This window comes from Ornithorhynchus anatinus, chromosome 5 (genome assembly GCF_004115215.2).
Source record: "Ornithorhynchus anatinus isolate Pmale09 chromosome 5, mOrnAna1.pri.v4, whole genome shotgun sequence".
NCBI classification, from domain to species: Eukaryota; Metazoa; Chordata; class Mammalia; order Monotremata; family Ornithorhynchidae; genus Ornithorhynchus; species Ornithorhynchus anatinus.
The window spans coordinates 85595079-85616681 of NC_041732.1; the positions used below are offsets into that span (position 1 = coordinate 85595079).

Here is a 21603-nt window from a genome sequence, read left to right on the forward strand (position 1 = left end):
CCCATTTTATAGATAATAATGTTGGTATTTGTTAAGCGCTTACTATGTGCAGAGCACTGTTCTAAGCGCTGGGGTAGACACAGGGGAATCAGCTTGTCCCACGTGGGGCTCACAGTCTTCATCCCCATTTTACAGATGAGGTAACTGAGGCCCAGAGAAGTTAAGTGACTTGCCCACAGTCACACAGCTGACAAGTGGCAGAACAGGGATTCGAACCCATGACCACTGACTCCAAAGCCCGTGCTCTTTCCACCGAGCCACGCTGCTTCTCGGTAACTGAGGCACAGAGAAGTTAAGTGACTTGCCCAAGATCACACAGAAGATACCAGAGCAGACATTAGAATCCAGGTCCTCTGACTCCCAGGCCCGAGCTATTTCCAGTAGGCCCCACTGCTAAAATGATAAGCACAATGTGAGGTTTACCTTAAGATAAATGTGGACTCTTTAAGATTTTCAGAAAAAATAAATTTATTTTCTTTTCAAAATAAATTGTGCTGCCAGACTCATCTTCTTCAGGGAGTTTTAACACTCTCTCAGGATTGTTCACCTGAAGAACTCGTCATCTCTAGAGGCAAGAATGGAAGCGATCACTCCACTGTGCTATTCCAGTCAGTGAAGGATAGCCCTGTTTCAGATTTATTGTAAACAGCTTATTTTACAGCGGCCACATCAATTCTTCCATGTTGTCACCTCAGAGTGCTAAAGGCCTAGTAACGTTTAATTGACCTATAGAAACAACAACATAGTTTCAAATGATAGGCCGCAGAAAAAATTGAAGTGCCACTTGACAGAACGTGAATAACTTTTTCCAAATTTAAAACTGCTCCATTTCAAGAGGGTGGAACATCGTGTGAGCTGAGAAAATGCATGAACTGTCAGGCAAAGCACAGTATAGTCCATGCAAATGGAAAACACCCAATCTCCCAATCTCTAGGTGTGAAACCTATGATTTATGCTTTTTAACCCCAAATCTGAAGTTCGGTTCTTTGCATGCCAAAAAGCCACTGCCAGAACAGGAGGGAAGAAGGGCCTTTCTGGCTGGAAAGGACCAGGGCAAGGAGGCAAAGTCGTTCCTGTGGTGAGATGAGGAACTGTCGGCAGAGAGGGGGAGATGTCATTCAGGAGACTTCTGAGAAAAAAAAAATGGCAAGGAGAAAGGCAGCAGATGGAGCTGGAAGGGAAATGTGTGAGATGGGAGCAGTGAGAGGCTGGAGATGGAAAAGAGAGAACTGAAAAATAAGATGAGAACAGGGGAAGGAGAATTAGTAGAGGAAATCCAATCAATAACACATTACGGCAGGCAGTGAGCATCTGAGCCACGTCCATTTTATAAACGTCCCTTGCAGAACAGGGGACTGAGAGAGACTGAGGTGAAATCACTTGCCTCGAGTCACTCCAAAGGTTACTTGCTCAGCTAATAACTTTTCTCCTGATCCGCGGGTCTACTTGGAGAGACATGGTTTGGGAGTGGAACTAAGAAGTGGGAGTATATACGTTCCTTTGAAACAGGCCCAGTTGAAGCCTTCATTTCATGCTAGGATTACTTTTTAGACCGTGAAAGTATCCTTAATCCAAAATACAGTTGTACCAATTTTACAAATGGAAGGGACCTTCCTTGCGATTGCTTTGTTGTTTTCCCAAAAATGGGATTACACAATCTTAAAATGGCTTTTGTGCATGGGCATTATGTTCCCTCAACACTATATTGAATCAAAGATTTAATTACGTGTTTTGGTGGAATAATAACACCCCAGCCAGCTTTCTCACATTGATCCATTGCCAGTGGAATAATGGTCTTGCTGCATCAAGTTTAATCATCGTTCCTTGCCAAATTCTCTTTCTGCCTTTCTCGGGATGAAGCCTCCTGACAGAGTTTGGCAGCACTTACAAATGCATCACATCCTGTGCATTGACACTCGGTAACGTTTTAAAGAGTAATTCAACTCTCCATAAAAGTGAGGACAAAGAAAATTATTTTTAACTAAGCGGTTTTCCAAGTTAATTCACAAATAGCAGTTGTTAAAGATGTTCAAGAGGATGTATTGACTTAAATTGATCCTGCTTAAATGTTCAGACTGATGAGGACCTATGAAAGGAAATCTGTAAACATCTGTAGGGAGCCCAGATCATTTTTAAATGTTATCTCTCTGCTACCAGTTGTTGGTTATGGCTTTCCAACGGAATTTGTGGAATTGAGATAGAGTGTCTGGTTCTGAAAAAAAGATTATATTAAAAAAACCCAACTATATATGCTTCTAGTTTAGGATTTCTTTGTGTAGATTCCTGCTTTGTTGTCCATCTAGTGATAAAGAATCCAAGTGTCTAATGATCCTATTGCCTGGGACTGTGCCTAACTAAAATGTGAGCCAGATGCCTACATTTCCCTTTCTTAAGAGAGGCTCGTATTTGCCAGTCTCCTTTTTGTCTTGAAGTGTTTGATGGGCAAGAGATTTTCAAGTTCTTAAATTACTCTCTGCAGTGGCCTGGGAGGCTGACACAGTTCACGTACCTTCCAGAAAAAAGGAAGTGTACCACTGAGAGAGGATGAGAGCTTTCGCTAACTTGTCACTGCTCATTTGGCCTGGCAGACTGCTCATTTAGCCCTTTAAGCCAGGGTCATGGTGTGACATTACCAGGGGTTTTTAGTCCTAAATCCCCAATGAAAGAGCCCACAGACTCACTTTAGGAGCTCCTGGATCCCAGCTTGCCTCCTCTGAGTCCTAAAGCCCCCCATCTCTCCTGTTCTTCTACTGCAGGGTTTGGGGAGTTCTAGTCACTGCTCCCCAAGTCCCTGTACCCCTATTACTGCCTCCACTCTATGGATGGCCCAAGCACATCCCCAAAGGTTTAGAGGTCATCGGGAGCTAGCCTACCATTCCTCAACCTGTGCTAGCTGCAGCAACCCCATGGATTAAGCATTTCTGCCCAAGGCTCACCAGGGCCATGTGCCTTCCTGGCATCCAGAGATTCCTGGCATCCTGGCATTAAGAGGAGCAGCATGGTATAGTGGATAGAGCATGGGCTTGGGAGTCAGAAGGTCAATCGTTCTAATCCTGACTCCTCCACTTGTCTGCTGTGTGGTCTTGGGCAAGTAACTTCACTTCTCTGTGCCTCAGTTACCTCATCTGTAAAATAGGGATTGAGAGTGTGAGCCCTATATGGGACAGGGACTTTGTCCAACCCAATTTGTTCGTATCCATCCCAGCGCTTAATATTCAGTGCCCGGCCCATAATAAGTGCTTAACAAATCACTATTATCCAAAGTTCTCCCCCAACTACGTCAAAAGCAAACAACACTATATGAGATCTGAACAACACGATGTTCTTAACAAAGCAATAACCAAAATGAATGTGGTCGAAAATGATTTTCCCCGCATCTACTATTTCCCCTACCAGGACCCACTGTATTCCCCTAGAGGCATTTTGGGGCCCATCTTTTCCTTCCACTCAGGACTGGATCTTCACTCCTCCAGAGTCCTATCTACTGGATTCTGAACCTCCAGAGGTCCTCCTTATGTCCTGTGTCCATTCAGGGTCCACAGCGCAAGGTTTTCCAGTGTTCCGCTCTCCCAGAAATTCAGCTTACTTCCCCTCATCTCAAGATGGCTGAAGGCCTCCTTCTTCCCCCAAACTGGACCACCTCCACTTCTTCCCCCCTCCCTCTTTCTCATTGGTTCAGCTTACACTTCAGGGAGGGGCACTATAGAGTGACTCTCCTGGCTTCCTCCTCCCTCTCCTAAGTGTGAGGGCCAATGGAACTGACTGTCACATATGGTAACACCTCCTTCCTTCCATCAAGCCTGGACCATTGGCTTGGTCCAACCCTGAACTGGGACACATTGCCTCAAAAGAGAAATTTCAGTTTCAGAAGACAAAGCTCAGTCAGAGAAAAGAGGTTAGTTTCTGCTGGCATGACAGGGTATCCAATAAGGCAATAACTGGGTAACGTAGGATAAAAAACCTACTGCACCTTCCCCAACCTGGAAAACGGAGCAACCTTTTCATTCTTTCTACTGCAGCAAATTGGCTGATTCAGCCATGTTTGTAATGCAACTAAAATAGAGCCATTTTGGAGGCTTGTCTTGGCAGGGTCCCGGGAAGACGTGAGGGTCAGTCAGCCAATCAACTGTATTTATTGAGAGCTTACTGTGTGACGAGCGTTGTAGTAAGCACTTGGGAGAGTACACTACAAGATAGACACATACCCTGCTCACAATGAGCTTAAAGTCTAACCACCTCTTCCAGAGCCCGGGGTCTGAGTGTAAATTCACCTGCAGAGTTGACCACCATGTTCTGACAACCCCACTACTCTTAGCAATGCTCTCAGGGATATTGCACATTTGGAGTTACCCAATATCTTTGGGTAAAATTGAACAATAATCTTGTCATGTATAATGTTCCCAGTTCAGGTCACTGTTATACTGCATCTTAACGTACAAAGTTATATTTCTCTTTGGAAAGGTCTGTTTATTTTTGGGAAATTTTGAAAATCAAAGGCCTAAGAAAACTCACTTCTGAAAGTAGAGCTCCTTCCCAGCTCTAATCCATATTTTCTAATCTTTTGTTAGTTCCTGAATGGCCAGTGAATTACAGAAAAGTGATATCTTGGGTAGACAAGGGGACTTAAAACAAATACTCTCTTTGCAGTGATCTAGATTCATCTTCTCTGCATTTCCATGTAACCTCAGGTTGAAATTATATCCTGCATTGGTATTAAATCTTGCATTGTTAATTGCCTATCTCTACATGTAAATTACAACCAGAGTTGTTGATAGTTTATTTCCATCAATTCATGAAAGAACGGTCCACAATGCAGTAGATCATGAAGATTACATTTCCCCAAATGAACAACACTCCTTGAAAACTCAAATTTCAAAAGAGAATAATTAACAAAGGAGAATTTCTTTGTTGCACCAATGTATGGCTAATTATGTCTGTTCAAGAAGTGAGGGAAAAAAGAAAGAAAAGATAGAGGTCTTGTACTTCTTACTGATAGTCATAAAGCACATTGTCAGTACTAAAGGAGAAAAGCATCTGTTGATTTAACTGTTTAATTAAGCTTGAGTTAGTCTTGGCAGTCACATGTTCTCTTTTCACGTTCAGATTCAAGCTCCATCTATTCATCACTGTCAAGTTGGAGGCTCTGCTATTCATTTCTATAAATCTGGCACTTCGTAGGAAGATTCGGATTTCGGTAGCCTGGATCACTCAATTAGTCAATCAATTGATCGAGTGCTTACTTTGTGCAGAGTACTGTATTAAGCACTTGGGAGAGTACAATATGTTGTACTTCGCAGAGTATAATATAGAGAAGCAGACTTGGAATAGTGGATACAGCATGGTCCTGGGAGTCAGAAGGTCATGGGTTCTAATACTGGCCCCACCACTAGTCTGCTGGATGACTTTGGGAGAGTTACTTCATTTCTCTGCGCCTCAGTTCCCTCATCTGTAAAATGGGGATTAAAACTGTGAGCCCCACATGTGGTAGGGACTAAGTCCAAATTGACTTGCTTGTATCCACCCCAGCTCTTAGTACAGTGCATGGCATATAGTGAGCACTTAACCAATACCATTATTATTATTATAACAGAGTTGGTAGTAATGTTCCCTGCCCACAAGGAACTTACAATAAAGAGGGGGAGACAGAAATGAAAATGAATGATGGAAACGTGCCTAAGTGCAGTGGAATTAAGGGTAAGGAGAATAAAGTTACAAATCCAAGTGACAGAGCAGTGCAGAAAGGAAAGGGAGAAGAGGAAATGAGGGCTTAGTTTGGGAAGGTCTCTTGGAGGAGGTGTGATTTTAAGAAGGCATTGCAGGGCCTTGAAAGAGTCATGCATGAGTCCCAATCCATCTGTCTTTTATGCCGTCAAGTCGTTTCTGACCGATAGCGACACCATGGACACGTCTCTCCCAGAATGCCCTGTTCTCCATCTGCAATCGTTCTGATAGTGGATCCACAGAATTTTCTTGGTAAAAATACAGATGCGATTTACCATTTCCACCTTCTGCGCCATAAACCTGAGTCTCCACGCTCAACTCTCTCCCATGCCGCTACTGCCCAGCATGGGTGACTGTGACTTGTAGCAGATTGCCTACCACTCGTTAGTCATTGTCCAAGCTAGGAATGGATTGGCTAGGCCTCTGCTTGACTCTCCCTCACGTAACTGAGACTGGTAGAGTACTTGAAGCTATCCAGGTGTGACTCTGAGAGGGGAATCCTTCTGTACCCTCCCAAATAAAGTGACCAGCTGTACTCAGTCACAAGGCTGAAAAACATCCTATCCCACCTTGATTATTGTATCAGCTTCCTTGGTGATCTCCTTTCTCTACCCCCTCCAGTCCATAATTCATTATGCTGCTCGAATCATTTTCCTTCAAAAGGGTTCAGACCTTGTTTCCCCACTCCTCAAGAAACTCCTGTGGATGTCCATCCAACTCTGCATCAAACAAAAACTCCTCACCATTGGCTTTAAAGCAATCACCTTGCCTCCTCCTACCTCACCTCACTACTCTCTTACTACAACCTAGCCAGCACACTTCATTCATCTAATGCTAAAACTTCTCACTGTACCTTGATCTACTCTATCTCGCCCCCGACCTCTAGCCCACATCCTACCTCTGGCCTGGAATGCCCTCCCTGCTCATATCAGACAGATAATTGTTCTCCCCCACTTCAAAATCTTATTGAAGGCACATCTCCTCCAAGAAGACTTCCCTGACTAAGCCCTCCTCTCCTCTTCTCCATTTCCTTCTGCACAGCTCTTATTTGCTCCTTTATTGATCCTCCCACCCGTCCTCAAAGCGCATATAATTTATTCATCTATTTATGTATTAAATCTATTCATTTATTTATATTAATGTCTATCTCCCCTTCTAGACCGTGAGCTCATTGTGGGCAGGAATGTGTTTGTTGTTATATTGTACTTCTCTCAAGTGCTTAGGATAGTGCTTTGCACACAGTAAGCACTTAATAATTATGATTGAATTAATGAAAGAATGAAACTACAAACCATTTATAGCACTAAGTATGATACGGATTTCCATGAGGTTCATGAAATATAATGGCAGATTCATTTTCAATGGCACTGACTGAAACCATCCTCTTTATGTAAGACAGGCTTGCTGGGATAAAGGAGATATCACTGCTATCTTGGGGCAGCTATCTGAATAGCAGGAAACTTACTTTATTATAATATTCATTATTATTGTATCTCCTTTAGCAATTAGAAGAGTGCTTGACATATAGTGCTGAGCAAATATTATCACCATTATTATTAATGATAATATTTATAGTATTTACTATCACCACCCCTCACTTTGCTATTTCCAGGAGAGATATTCATTCTCATCCATTCCCCTGTACATTTCCCAGGCACCTTTCTTTCTCATATGTATGGTATCCCCAAGCAGCAGCTTCTTTTATCCCTTAAATAAAATTGTTTCCAGTATGTGTAAATGTGGACAAGTACTTCACAGATCAGAACAAGTACTCGGCAGAAAGCAATTTGCTAAACATCTGCACTGCTTGCTTTAAAATGGAAACCAAGGCTGATCTTTTGCTGTTAACCTTATGTAAATATTAAGTATCCTACATTTAAACCAATTGCTCATTTTTTTTTTAGGTTAGGCCCATACAAGTAAATTTTTAATATTCTATTCAGGGTCTTTTCTATTAAGAAAGTTATCTGTCCTGATAGATGTTGTATTTGGTTTGTGTTTTAGGTCTACCACTTCTTTCCTCCAGAAAGAGGCTGGTGAATCAGGGCTGGGGTAAGTAAGTACTCATTTCAGGGACAGAAAAGTTAAACAGCCCATTCCATTCCTGGCACCTTCTGATCCAATCCAGTGTTTCCAGCCTGCACTGTTCCCCAAGGACTATTTTCTAAGCCCCATGAGACTCCCCTCCACAACCTTCTGAATATGCATACTTCTGCCTTTCAGCTTTTTTGTACCTGTTGAATGATGTTCACATTCCATCAGGAAATTATGGTACCCCTCTTCCTTTCCCTCCTCCCTGCTTTCAAGCTACCACCATCCCTGCCACTCCGATAGTAAGTGACACCTTAATAGGACATCATTTGGATCATGGGTTGGAATGTCAAAAAAAATGATCGTTCTTTCAGATTTGGGATGTCTGGCCACAGTTTTTGAGCCATAGTTCCCAGGACCTCCACAGTCCTGCCCCTTTTTGGGGCAGTGGGTAATGGAGTTTCTGTTCCTTGCTGGTTCCTCTTGCTACCAGATTTGTCAATATGAACTGGGGAGGGAATAAAACCATACCACGGTGGAAACTTGCTCTACTAAGGAACCCGGTAGATGTTCCTCAGGATAAACACTGGAAAAATCCTTTCAAATGATGGCCACACTAACTAAAAGCTGATGAAACATGGACAACCCTGACCCCTGACTTCTGGAATTCAGTCCCACACTCATATTCGTCTTTTTATGCCCTAGTCAAATATTTGTTTGCTGTCATATAGCTAGAGCCTTAGTGTCCAGGTCTAAACCTAATGAACATAACCCTTGAACACAATCGGATGCCACGTTCTGCTTTCTCTTATACTATGTTGCTTTTCATCAACACTTGAACCTATCCAATATGCTGTCATATTACTGACTCATGTTATTCTCACTGCATCCTTGTGAGATAGGATGAGGTGGGTATCATGATCCCCATTATACAGATAAGAAAACTGAGATTCAGAGAGAGCTGTTTCCACTAGGCACTCCTGCCTCCGAATCCTCTCTCTGTAGAATTCTGTAGAATTATAGTTTATCAAGCATATTTTAATAAACAGATTTCCATATTGTCACTATCTGTTTTGGTCCACCTTGCCCTAACTCTAATCTATGATTATTTGTTATTGAAGAAAATTCTATTTGAAAAATAGTATTAGAAAAAAAATCAAAATTCACATCCACTTGATCAGAACATGAAAGCTAGGTAAGTCGAGTAAAAACTAGTGTTTCATAACATTCCATCCAACCCTCCGATTTTAAAGTGCTCTACTTACCTGCTCTGCAGATGCGTGACCTGAATCTGTAGGTTATCATTCAGCTCTATCTGTTCATCGAGGGATCTCTGCAGTTTGCGAACTTGATTTAGTGAGTCATCCAGCTGAAAGCAAAACAGTAGATGTTTTCGTTTCAAATGTTAATGTGATCACAGTACAATCAAAAAGTCATCAAGACAAATGTAATGTTAATATTGGCAAAATGTGCATTGTTTTATAGAGACTCAGGCTTTGGATGGGAATATTAGGAGAGAAGTGGGATAGATTAAAGCCTTAGGGTTGGAAGAAGCTGTGTTTTTCATTGGTCCATTGTCCTAATGTGACAAGCCTTTTACAGATGGTTACTCAAGCAATTTAGCAGCCTTGTCTTTATAGAGCAAGCTACAGGTAGATTAGATTGAAAAGTGATTTTGATATAGAATCAGCTGCTTCCCTCTGCCTTCAAACAAGTTAAGCTCTCACCCCTTCTCTCATTTCACCGAGGCAGATCTCTCTAAGCATACATTACCTCCTCCTTGTCAAATCTAATGGGCTCTACTTTATTCTAATCATCCTTGAACTCTTGGAAACCTTGACAGTGTTGATCATCCTCTTCCCCTGAAAGCAGTATGCATCCTTGATTTCATCGGCCCCTATTTCATCTCCTACCAGTCTAAACAGTTTGTTCTCGGTACTTTGGTCTCCAAACAATAGGTGCCTGATACAATGATTTTCCACTAGGTAGCTCTCAAACAATTCTTCTGATATCAGTGATGATTCAGAAGCAGACATAATATAATAATAATATTGTTGGTATTTGTTAAGTGCCTACTATGTGCAGAGCACTGTTCTAAGCGCTGGGGGATACGAGGTGATCAGGTTGTCCCACGTGGGGCTCGCAGTTTTAATCCCCATTTTACAGATGGGGTAACTGAGGCACAGAGAAGTTAAGTGACTTACCCACAGTCACACAGCTGACAAGTAGCAGAGTCGGGATACGAACCCACGACCTCTGAGTCCCAAGGCCAGGCTCTTTCCACTGAGCCACGCTGCTTCTTTTGTCATGATATATTGAGTATTCAGTCAGTCATTCAATCAAAAGTATTTAGCCTTTATTGTTTATTGTGGTTTTATATATTATTACTATTAGAACAGTGCTCCAGCACTTAGGACAGTGCTTGGCATATAGTAACCACTTAACAAATACCATCATTATTATTATTATCATATTAAAATCTACAATATAATACATATTATTACATATTTATTTTTACAGCCTCTAGGCTATTTGTTTATTTTATTCTGGGAACATGTGCTCTCTGAGAGCTTATATAGTGCTCTCTACACAGTAAGTTCTCAATAAATATGATTGGATTTACTGAACGTTTACTATGTGCAGAGTACTGTACTAAGTGTTTGGGAAAGTAGGGTTCAGCAGCATTGGTAGACAGATGCCATCCCCACAACGAATTTACAGTCTAGAGGGGGAGTCAGATATTAATATAAACACATAAATTATGGATATGAATGTAAGTGATGTGGGGCTAAGGGAGGGGTGAATAAAGGAATGCAAATCTAAGGGCAAGGGCAAAATAGAATCGAGTGGAAGAGGAACTGAGGCCAGGGAAGGCCTCTTGGATGAGATGTGCCTCCAATAAGGCTTTGAAGGAGGGGAGAGTGATCATCTGTCAGATATGAAGAGGGAGGGCATTCCAGGCCAGAGGCAGGATGTGGGCAAGGCGTCGGCAGTGAGATAGACAAGATCGAGGTACATTGGCATTATTCATTCATTCGTTCATTCAATCATATTTATTGAGCACTTACTGTGTGCAGAGCAAGTACAACTTGGCAACAGATAGAGACAACCCCTACCCAACAGTGGGCTCACAGTCTAGAAGGGGGAGACAGACAACAAAATAAAACAGGTAGACAGGCATCACTACCATCAAAATAGAGGGTTGTAATAGGAAATCAAGGAGGTAAGGTAGGAGGAACGAGGTGATTGAGGGCCTTAAAGACTATGGTATGGTATTTCTGTTTGATGCGGAGGAAGATGAGGCACTGCTGAGGGTTCTCGAGGAGTAGGGAAACACGGACTGAACAGCTTTCTAGAAAAGTGATCCGTGCAGCAGAGTGTAATATGCACTGGAGAGACAGGAGGCAGGAATGTTCTTTAGCCACTGGCCAACTTGTTCCAATCAATTATAAGATCCTTAATAATGTTGGTATTTATTAAGCGCTTACTATGTGCCGAGCACTGTTCTAAGCGCTGGAGTAGACACAAGGGAATCAGGTTGTCCCACGGGGGGCTCACAGTCTTAATCCTCATTTTACAGATGAGGTAATTGAGGCACAGAGAAGTGAAGTGACTTGCCCACAGTCACACAGCCGACAAGTGGCAGAGGCGGGATTCGAACTCATGACCTCTGACTCCAAAGCCCGTGCTCTTTCCACTGAGCCACGCTGCTTCTTATGCTTCTGTTTCCTTGTTAATGAAATGAGGATGAATTACCTCATAGAACTGTGGACTAGGTAACCAACACAGTAGTGTGTGATCTTTTCTAAATAGATATTCAAAAGCATATCCACAGCACTGATTGTATCCTCTATGCCCTCAATTTAATTTAAAAATGGACTGTACAGACGTTGCTGAGTAAACAACAATATCTCATTCTGAGGAATCCAGGAAGAGTAGGTGGGGAAGACAGATTATCCGGAGTTCCTGACTCTCTGCCTTTAAGCTGTTTCCATAGATTCTACTAACTGTAAGCTCTTTAAGGACATGGCTCCTGTTTATCAGCTGCATTGTATTTTTACAAAAGCTTAGTACAGTGCTCTATACACACAAGTGTTCAATAATTACCATTTAACCAATTAGTGAGAGCTAATTAGACAGGCCCAAGGCCAGAACATACCCAACCTCAACTCTACTGTTAGGAACCTGGCCTGATATCGTCGAACTGAGGATCACCGGAGGGCTCTTTAATGCAGCCTTAACTCAGATGCTTTTAACAACAGGGCCATTCTGTATCGGAATGCAACACAATCGTGCACCCTGAGGGCATGCAATTAATACTGTATACGGCAGTGTTTGAAGTCAAACCAATCAAATGAAAGGATCATGGAGAACGTAAAGGGGTCAGGTAGTTGAATAAGGAGATCCTCGGCCACCTTGGAAGAGCTAGGTTGTGTCATGTGCCCGGAAAAGCTGGACACAGGGAAGGCATGTACTTTGATTCTGGATGGGCACATGGAGCAGGGAGAGGATTAAAGAGCTAGGATACCCTCGAGGTTAGGACTCTAGAGAAGTGAGACTCTATCCCTGAAAGGGAGAAAGGACACTGAGAAAACTTGGTATCCAAAGGACGTTGAAAGGGTGAGAGTGGAACCTGGGAAGCCCTGATAGAAGAAAAATAATGATTGTATTGGTTAAGCACTTACTATGTGCCAAGGACTTGTGTATATTTGTATATATTATTTCTCTATTTTATTAATGATGTATATATATCTTTGATTCTATTTACCTATTTTGGTGGTATTGATGCGTGTCTACTTATTTTGTTTTGCTGTCTCCCCCTTTTAGACTGGGAGCCCGTTGTTGGGCAGGGATTGTCTCTACCTGTTGCCGAATTGTAGATTCCAAGAGCTTAAAACAGTGCTCTGCATACAGTAAGCGCTCAATCAATATGACTGAATGAATGGAGTGATGGAAGGAAAAGAACCAGCAAAATGTGATCCTGGAATACTTTCAGGAGCGGCTGGGCAGTGTGGCTCAGTGGAAGGAACCCGGGCTTGGGAGTCAGAGGTCATGGGTTAGAATCCCAGCTCTGCCACTTGTCAGCTGTGTGACTGTGGGCAAATCACTTAACTTCTCTGGGCCTCAGTTACGTCATCTGTAAAATGGGGATTAAGACTGTGAGTCTCACGTGGGACAACCTCATTACCCTGTATCTACCCCAGCGCTTAGAACAGTGTTCTGCACATAATAAGCTCTTAACAAATACCAACATTATTATTATTTACTATTTCAGAAAGTACAGTGTCCTAAAAGGAAAAGTATTAGATCTATAGATGGGTTTCTTGAATGAAAATAATTTTTATTATTATCAAATTAAGAACACTATTAAATATTCTTAAGATATCCAATCTTGGTGTCTGCCTTGCAAAAGAGGCTGAAAGAGAAGAATATCGGAAAGACTCCTGGACTGGGAAGTAACAGGAATGGTGCAATGGATAGAGCCCAGGCCTGGGAGTCAGAAGATCATGAGTTCTAATCCCAGCTGGGCCGCTTGTCTGTGTGACCCTGGGCAAGTCACTTCATTTCTCTGGGACTCAGTTACCTCATCTGTAAAATGGGAATTGAGATTGTGAACCCAACATGGTACTAGGACTGTGTCTACCCTGATTTGCTTGTATCCACCCCAGCACTTAACAGCACCTAACACGTATTAAATGCTTAACAAATACCTTAATCATTATTAATTGTTATTATCATTATTATTTCCTCTGTAAACTTCCTGTTTTCAACCTGGGGAGGGAGTTGGTAGGGTATTCCTCAGTGACCTCTTCACCTCCGGGAAATGTCTGAGATTCAGTTGAGGAGCGTTTGCAGCAATAAGGTTGCACAGATTAGGGGTACAGTGGACAGAAGGTCCTTAAACCTGCTGTTTTTTGGAAAGGCATAGCAGAACGTCTTTAGGACCCAGTGTCAGAGTTCTGGACGCTCTTAAAGTGACTCTAGGGGCTATTTTGGCTGGAATTTATAGCTAAAAATCCCCATAACATCACAGCCCAGCTCTGGATCTCCATTCATTGGGGCTGGATCGGGGGTTTCACCCTCAGCCACCCAAGGATAGGGTCTCTTTGGCAGGCCTCAGCTAGAAAATGGCTGAGCAGTTACCCAGGGAAATGACCCAGTAAGTATTCCCAGCCGTGAGCCCCAGATGCCAGCAGCACCAGAAGCAACTACACAGGGGTGATGCACCCACACAGTCCAACCAACCCAACCCAACCCACCATAAGTCCAATGGGGATCCTAGTAAAGTCCTAAGGATTGATCAGATGCAGCTCAGTGGAAAGAGCACGGGCTTTGGAGTCAGAGGTCACAGGTTCGAATCCCGGCTCGGCCACTTGTCAGCTGTGTGACTTTGGGCAAAGTCACTTCACTTCTCGGTGCCTCAGTTCCCTCATCTGTAAAATGGGGATGAAGACTGTGAGCCCCACGTGGGACAACCTCATTCCCCTGTATCTACCCCAGCGCTTAGAACAGTGCTCAGCACATAGTAAGTGCTTAACAAATACCACCATAATTATTATTATTATTATTATTATTATCCTGCCTTGACCAGTTGAGGCTGAGCCTTGTTAAAACAACCCAGGTAGGCCTTCCTAAGCGTCCACAGACTTCAGAAGTAAACACTCCCACAGTGCATCATGGGGGCAGGTTGAAATTGGGCGGCAGGGACACACACAGAACCTCTTTCGTGGACAATCAATTGCCTTCTGAGAAGCAGCGTGGCTTAGTGGAAAGAGACTGGGCTTGGGAGTCAGAGGTCATGGGTTCGAATCCCTGCTCTGCCACTTGCCAGCTGTGTGACTGTGGGAAAGTCACTTCACTTCTCTGTGCCTCAGTTACCTCATCTGTAAAATGGGGATGAAGACTGTGAGCCTCACGTGGGACAACCAGTTTACCCCGTATCTACCCCAGCGCTTACAACAGTGCTCTGCACATAGTAAGCGCTTAACAAATGCCAACATTATTCTGGACTTTTTAGAACTTTCAATTATCGGTCATTTTTAGTCCAGAGTATCTGCATTTAAACTTACCAAAATAAATTACAGTGATTTAAGATATGTAATTTGATACGGCAAATAAAATTCAATATGTAACTTTGTGCCTAACATTCATAATCTACTCAACATGCAGAGAAGGAACAGTGCTTCCGTATTAGCCAAAATTGGCTTTAGTAACTCCAGGAAAGTACCTTTCCTGGATGTTATTTAATGCATGTATCCACAGATGTATTAGATATACTAGCTTCCTTGGGAACATTCAAAAATTGTTCTTTCTACTATTTACATCCAGCGAATATGCTGAGGGATCACTTCTGGTCTTTCCTTTTGATGTTTAACACAGAATGTTCATCACAAGCAAAGTGAGAATAATAAAGTGATAACTGACTGTATTTCTTAAAATGACTAGTTAATAAAAATTTAATAATAGGCCCCAGAGATAGAAGCGATATCCCTAATGCCATATTCTGCCAGTAGCATATTCTTTGAAATGGTGGTTTATCTGTGATGTATATGCCTATACCTATATATAAAATAAACTTCTCACAAAGGCATACCTTAGGTAAAAAACTACTACATGGTACATCCATCCTGGAAATATAACCCATACTCTTGGATTTCTTACTCAGTAACTCTATAAAGTGCTTAGTACAGTGCTCTGCACTTAATTAGCACTCAATAAATATTATTGAATGAATAAATTGAATAAATCCCAGAGCATACAACAAATGACGAAGTATCCCACCTGATTGAATTGCATGTACCGTAGTACTTAGTATGGTGCTTGGCAGTGCTAGAGAAGCAATGTGGCTTAGTGCAAAGAGCATGGGCTTGAGAGTTAGAGGACATGAGTTCTAATCCCAGTTCTGTGACTTGTCTGCTGTGTGATTTGGGGCAAGCCATTAAACTTCTCTGTGCCTCAGTTACCTCATCTGTAAAATGGAGATTAAGACTATGAGCCCTACATGGGACAAGCTGATCACCTTGTATCTTCCTCAGTGGCTCACAGTAAGCATTTACATATAGCATATTATTATCATTACTGGCACATAGTAAGTGTTGAATAAATATCATAATTATTATTATTTTAAAATTATGGCTATTTCAAAATGACTCAGTGGTTACTGAGATATTTGCATCCCAGTCTGAGGATCTAAGAATCTCATCAAACTTTGACAATTCAATATTTCATTGCAAGATTTCAAAACAAAAGAGGAAGTATTTATGATTTCTCCACCACCAGTTTAATCCTTATGATTAAAAAAATCTTGTACCAGCTTTCAAGAAAGTGGATGGATTGAGAAATTTAACAACTCTAATGATGTAGTAAGTCTTTATGCTAAGCCCTGGAGAAGTTATGGATTGAGCAGAGCAGATATGATAATTATAATAATAATAATTAAGTGCTTACCGTGTGCCAAGGACTGTACTATATGCTTGGATGGATACAAGCACGTATTTGACATGGCATATCACCTCGCATCCTCTTATCTCACCTCCCTTCTCTTCTTCTCTAACCCAGCCCACACACTTCTCTCCTCTGGTGCTGCTAACCTTCTCACTGGGCCTCCATCTTGACTGTCTAGGCACCAACCCCCAAACCACATCCCTACCTCTGGCCTGGAACCCACTCCCTCCTCAAATCCTCCGGAAAATTATGCTCCCCCCTTCAAAGCCTTACTGAAGGCACATTTCCAAGAGGCCTTGGCAGACTAAGCCTAACTTTTCCTTATCTCCCACTCCTTTCTGCGTCAACCTGATCTGCTTCCTTTGCTCTTCCCCCATTTCTTCCCTCCCCACAGCATTTATGTACATACCTGTCATTTCATTTATTTACATTGATGTCTGTTTATTTGTATTGATATCTGTCTCCCCTCCTCTAGACTGTGAGTTCATTGTGGACAGGGAGTGTTACTCTTTATTATTGTGTTTTACTTTCCCAAGCACCAATATAGTGCTCTGCACACAGTGAGCGCTTAATAAATACAATGGAATGAATGAATGAATGAAAGTGGCAGCAGGGATTAGAACACAGGTTTCCAGATTCCCAGTTCTGGATCCTTTCCACTAGTCCACTCAAACTAACAGTTCTAAGGTGGCAGAATTGTTCAGAAGATGTTAGCCTCCTACACAGTGTATAAGGAAGAAAAGAGGCGGGGATTCAAATAGAAATTTTTCACTAAGTTGATAAAATTAAAAATCTTACAATTCAAGTATTTGGTAAATGTGTCCATTTTTCCATGGTATTTGTCAAGTGTTTACTATGTTCCAGGCACTATACTAAGTGTTGGGGTATTTACAAGCTAATAATAATGATATTTGTTAAGTACTTACTAGGTGCCAAGCACTGTTCTAAGTGCTGACACTGATGCAAGGTGATGAGTTTGTCCCAAATGGGGCTCACAGTTTTAATCTCCATTTTTCAAATGAAGAAACTGAGGCACAGAGAAGTTAATTGACTTGCCCAAAGTCACACAGCAGACCAGTGATGGAGCCAGGATTAGAACCCACAACCTTTGACTTTCAAGCTCAGTCTCTTTTCAATAAGCCATGCTGCTTATGGGGTTGGACACAATCCCCGACCTACATGGGATTCAAAATCTTAATACCCATTTTACAGATTTGGTAATTGAGGCCCTGATAAGTAAAGTGACCTCTACAAAGTCACAAAACAGACGAATTGTGGAGCCATGTTTACAATGCAGGTCCTACTGATTTCCAGGCCTTTGCTCTATCCACTAGACAATATTGTTTTTCCTCTACTCCATGTATTGTACAAAACACGGGGCTAAATATAAAATAATCCAAAACAGAACTCCTCTTCTTCTCACACAAACCCTGCCCTTCTCATGACTTTCCCATCACGTAGACAGTACCACCGTTCTCCCTTTATCACAAATCTGCAACTCATCTCTCTGATTCAACTCTCATACTTGGTTCAACTTTCACATATAAAAATAAAATAATAATGATACTTGCTTACTATACACCAAGCACTGTTCTAAGCCCCAGGATAGATACATGGTAATCAGGTTGTCCCACGTTGGGGGGCTCACAGTCTTAATCGCCATTTTACAGGTGAGGTAACTGAGGCACAGAGAAGTTAAGTGGCTTGCCCAGATCACACAGTAGACTCTAAAATTGGCCCTTTCCTCTCCATCCAAGCTGTTACCACATTAACCCAAACACTTATCCTATCCCACTTTGATTACTGTATCAGCCTCCTTGCTGACCTCCCGGCCTCCTGTCTCTCCCCACATCAGATCATACTTCACTCTGCTGCCCAGATCATTTTTCTACCAAACCATTCAGTCCATGTTTCCCAGCTCAAGAACTTCCTGTCATTTCCCATGCTCCTCTGCATCAAACAGAATCTCCTTACCATTGGCTTTACTGTAGTAAATCACTTTGCCCCCTCCTACCTTACCTCCCTGATTTCCTACTACAATCCAGTCCACACACTTTGCTCTTCTAATGCCAACCTACTCTTTGTTCTTCAATTTCATCTATCTCGTCACCGACCCCTTGCCCACACCCTACCTCCGGCCTGGAATGTGCTCCCTCTTCAGATCTGACAGATGATCACTCTTCTCACCTTCAAAGTTTTATTAAAATCCTATCTCCTCCAAGAGGCCTTTCCCAACTAAGTCCACATTTCCTCTTCTCCCATTTCCCTCTGTGTCACCCTTGCACTTGGATTTACAACATTAATGAATTAATTATTATTAATGTCTGTATCCTCCTCTAGACTATAAGCTCCTTTTTTATGGCATTAGTTAAGCACTTACTATATGCTAGGCACTGTACTAAGCGCCGGGGTAGATACAATCTAATCAAGTTGGACTGAGGCTCACAGTCTTAATCCCCATTTTACAGATGAGGTAACTGAGGCACAAAGAAAAGTGACTTTCCCAAGATCACAGAGCAGGCAAGTGGCAAAGCTGAGATTAGAACTCAGGTCCTTCTGACTCCCAGTCCCGGGCTCTATACACTGGGCCAGGTTGTTTTGTATGCCCACATTACCTTATGGACAGGGACTGTGTCTACTGACTCTGTTATTCTGTACTCCCCCAAGCAATTAATATAGTTCTCTTCACACAGTAAGGTCTCAATAAATACGTTTGATTGATCGATTATCAGGTCAAACCAAGTCCCTGCCTCACATGGATCTCACTGTCTAAGAAGAAAAGAGAACAAGTATTGAATCCCCATTTTACATATGAGGAAACTGAGGCACAGAGAAATTCTGTAACTAGCTCAATGCCTTACAGCCGGCAAGTGACAGAGACAGGATTAATCTCTGAGGCTCATGTCCTTCCCACTCAGCCAAAACGCTTCTCTATTTCTGTAATCTCCTGTGAAGACAATAATCATCTTACAACCCCATTCATCTTTATAGTGATGTTGAGCTTTGAATCATTTTAATACAGATTAAACAACAGTTAGTCATGCTTATTATTACAGTATGCAGTACATTCAGGATGTCTATGTTATTTTAACAGGGCTTTTGGAAAGATCCCAATTTAAAACAAAGCAAAATTTAGCCTGCAATACGACACAATTATTCACTCTGCAACTACATTCTTAAGGAATGTACTGTGGATGTATCACATGAGGTATGCTGATGTATTCATGTGTGTGTGTGTGTGTATTTGTATACATAAAATAAGCACATATTCTAATCTCTAAAATACAATAGAAGTCTTATTAAGACATGATTTCTGGGGCAATCGTAAACAAGTAGAAAGAGGAGATTTAGACACCTGGATATATTTTTGCAACATGGACTAGTCAGTCTTTCTTTTACGTAGGTTTGTCCGTTAACTCACTGTCTTACCTTGCTGTCTAACAGCATCTGTGTCAGTGGATACTGGGTAGAAATCAGACCAACTATCCATAATGATTATAATGCTCTCTTCCAGTGTAACTGCTAGAAAGAGCAGACTGTGTGAAACCCCCAATCTAGAGGTTTCCAGGAAAAATAAGTTTGGTCAAGAACATCATTTAGAAGACTTTCTAATTTCCATCTACATGGTATTTCCATGAACTATCAATGATGAGATGGCTGCCCCATTGCCTCCTTTGGCTCCAATAATTTGAAACCAACTGTGAGAAATGTGAGGGCTGCTGAACACAGGATTTTATGCATGAGGAGGTGAATGGTAAAGTACTTTTTTACCGTAAACTACTTCTAGCTCTGAAATCTCCTTATGGAAAACTATTGCCCAGCCCATTATAAAATGCTATTATAATAATCAAATGTACTAGGAAACTGAAGCGGTTTAAAAATATTTATATTTTCAATACATTGAGTATTCTAACAGCTTTACAGTGATTATAAACCTGCAGGACTTTCTAAAAGCAACAGGAGAGTTTAGCACGTGCTATTCAAGGATAAAGATAAAACCAAAAGCCCGATCACAGTCTGTTTCAGTATTTTAGCATAATCAAAGGCAAATTTCCAATCAACCAATCAATCAATGATCTTTATTAAGCACTTACTGTGTACAGAGGACTGTACTTAGCAGTTGGGAAAATATAATAGGGTTGGTAGACATGATCCCTGCTTACAGGGAGCTTCCAGTCTTTTCAGTTTATGTTCAGTTCAGGGGAATTGAAGTTGAAGAAAATGTTGATTTCACCTTGACTCATGAATTTATTAAAATGGAACTGTAATTGGAAATTTTATTTTAACCCACAAAAAACACAATGGCCTTTTCTATGGATAAGTGTTATCATGTTGTACAATAAAGACAAATAATATTCATTTCAATGAGAACAATGGGCCAAATTTTCCTAAGAACTTAATGCTGGCTGCTGTTGGTACTTCACGTGCTAAGGTTGGGGCGTCATTCTGGAGAAGAGAGGAGGGCGAATCCATGGTGCCAGGGGAAGCTGTTACAAGCTGCAGTCTCTGTTTCATCTTTGCTCAATTAACACACAACAGATGTCTGCTTTCAGGATTAAGTAGTGAGAAAACTCATCAAGAGGTTTCTTGGTCGAGAGCACTGGACTGAAGGAATATTTTCCCTGGGATATTTGGCTGAAGTTCAGCCTCAGGACACTGGGAAGAGGATTTTAGATTTCTGGCTTTGCCCAGATTGAAAGAGAAACAGCCTGGTCTAGTGGAAAAAGCAAGAGCCTGGGAGAAGGAGGATATCATGGCCTAGTGGATACAGCACTGTGCCTCAGTTGCCTCATCTGCTAAATGGGGATTCAATAGCTTCTCTCCCTCCTACTTTTGACTGTGAGCCCCATGTGGGGCCTGATCATCTTGTATCTACCCCAGCTCTTAGTACAGGTCTTGGAACATAGTAAGTGCTTAAAAATACCATTACAGTCACCACTATTATCATTAATGATAACTATAATAAAATCCACTTGGACCAAACTTCTTGAAGCACAAATAAATCCTCTGATTCATATAATCAGAATGGGAAGCAGGATGGCAAAGGGGATATAACACAGACCTGGGAATCAGAAGTTCATAGGTTCTAATCCTGGATATGCCACCTCTGCTGTGTGATCTTAGGCAAGTCACTTAACTTCTCTGTGCCTCAGTTACCTCATCTGTAAAATGGGGAATAAGACTATGAGCGCTTTGAAAGACAGGGACTGTGTCCAACCCAATTTGCTTGTATCCACCCCAGCACTTAGCACAGTAACTGCTTAACAAATGCTATTATTATTATTATCACTATTATCATTATTATTATTATTGCTAAGCAGGTGGAGGTGAAGCAGGAGAAAGAGCTCAGGGAGAAAGAAGAAGAGAAAGACGGACTGTAAACTTGTCTCAAGACTAAGTTTGTTG

At 41.8% G+C, this 21603-nt stretch overlaps 1 protein-coding gene across 1 annotated transcript in view; it reads right to left on the reverse strand.

The window, feature by feature from the left end:
- CCDC102B (coiled-coil domain containing 102B) overlaps positions 1-21603 on the reverse strand; it is a 448125-nt gene that overhangs the window by 129042 nt on the left and 297480 nt on the right. Inside the window, exon 7 of the mRNA XM_029064699.2 lies at positions 9018-9121. Coding sequence (XP_028920532.1) covers positions 9018-9121 — 104 coding nt within the window. The remainder of the gene's footprint in view (positions 1-9017; positions 9122-21603) is intronic.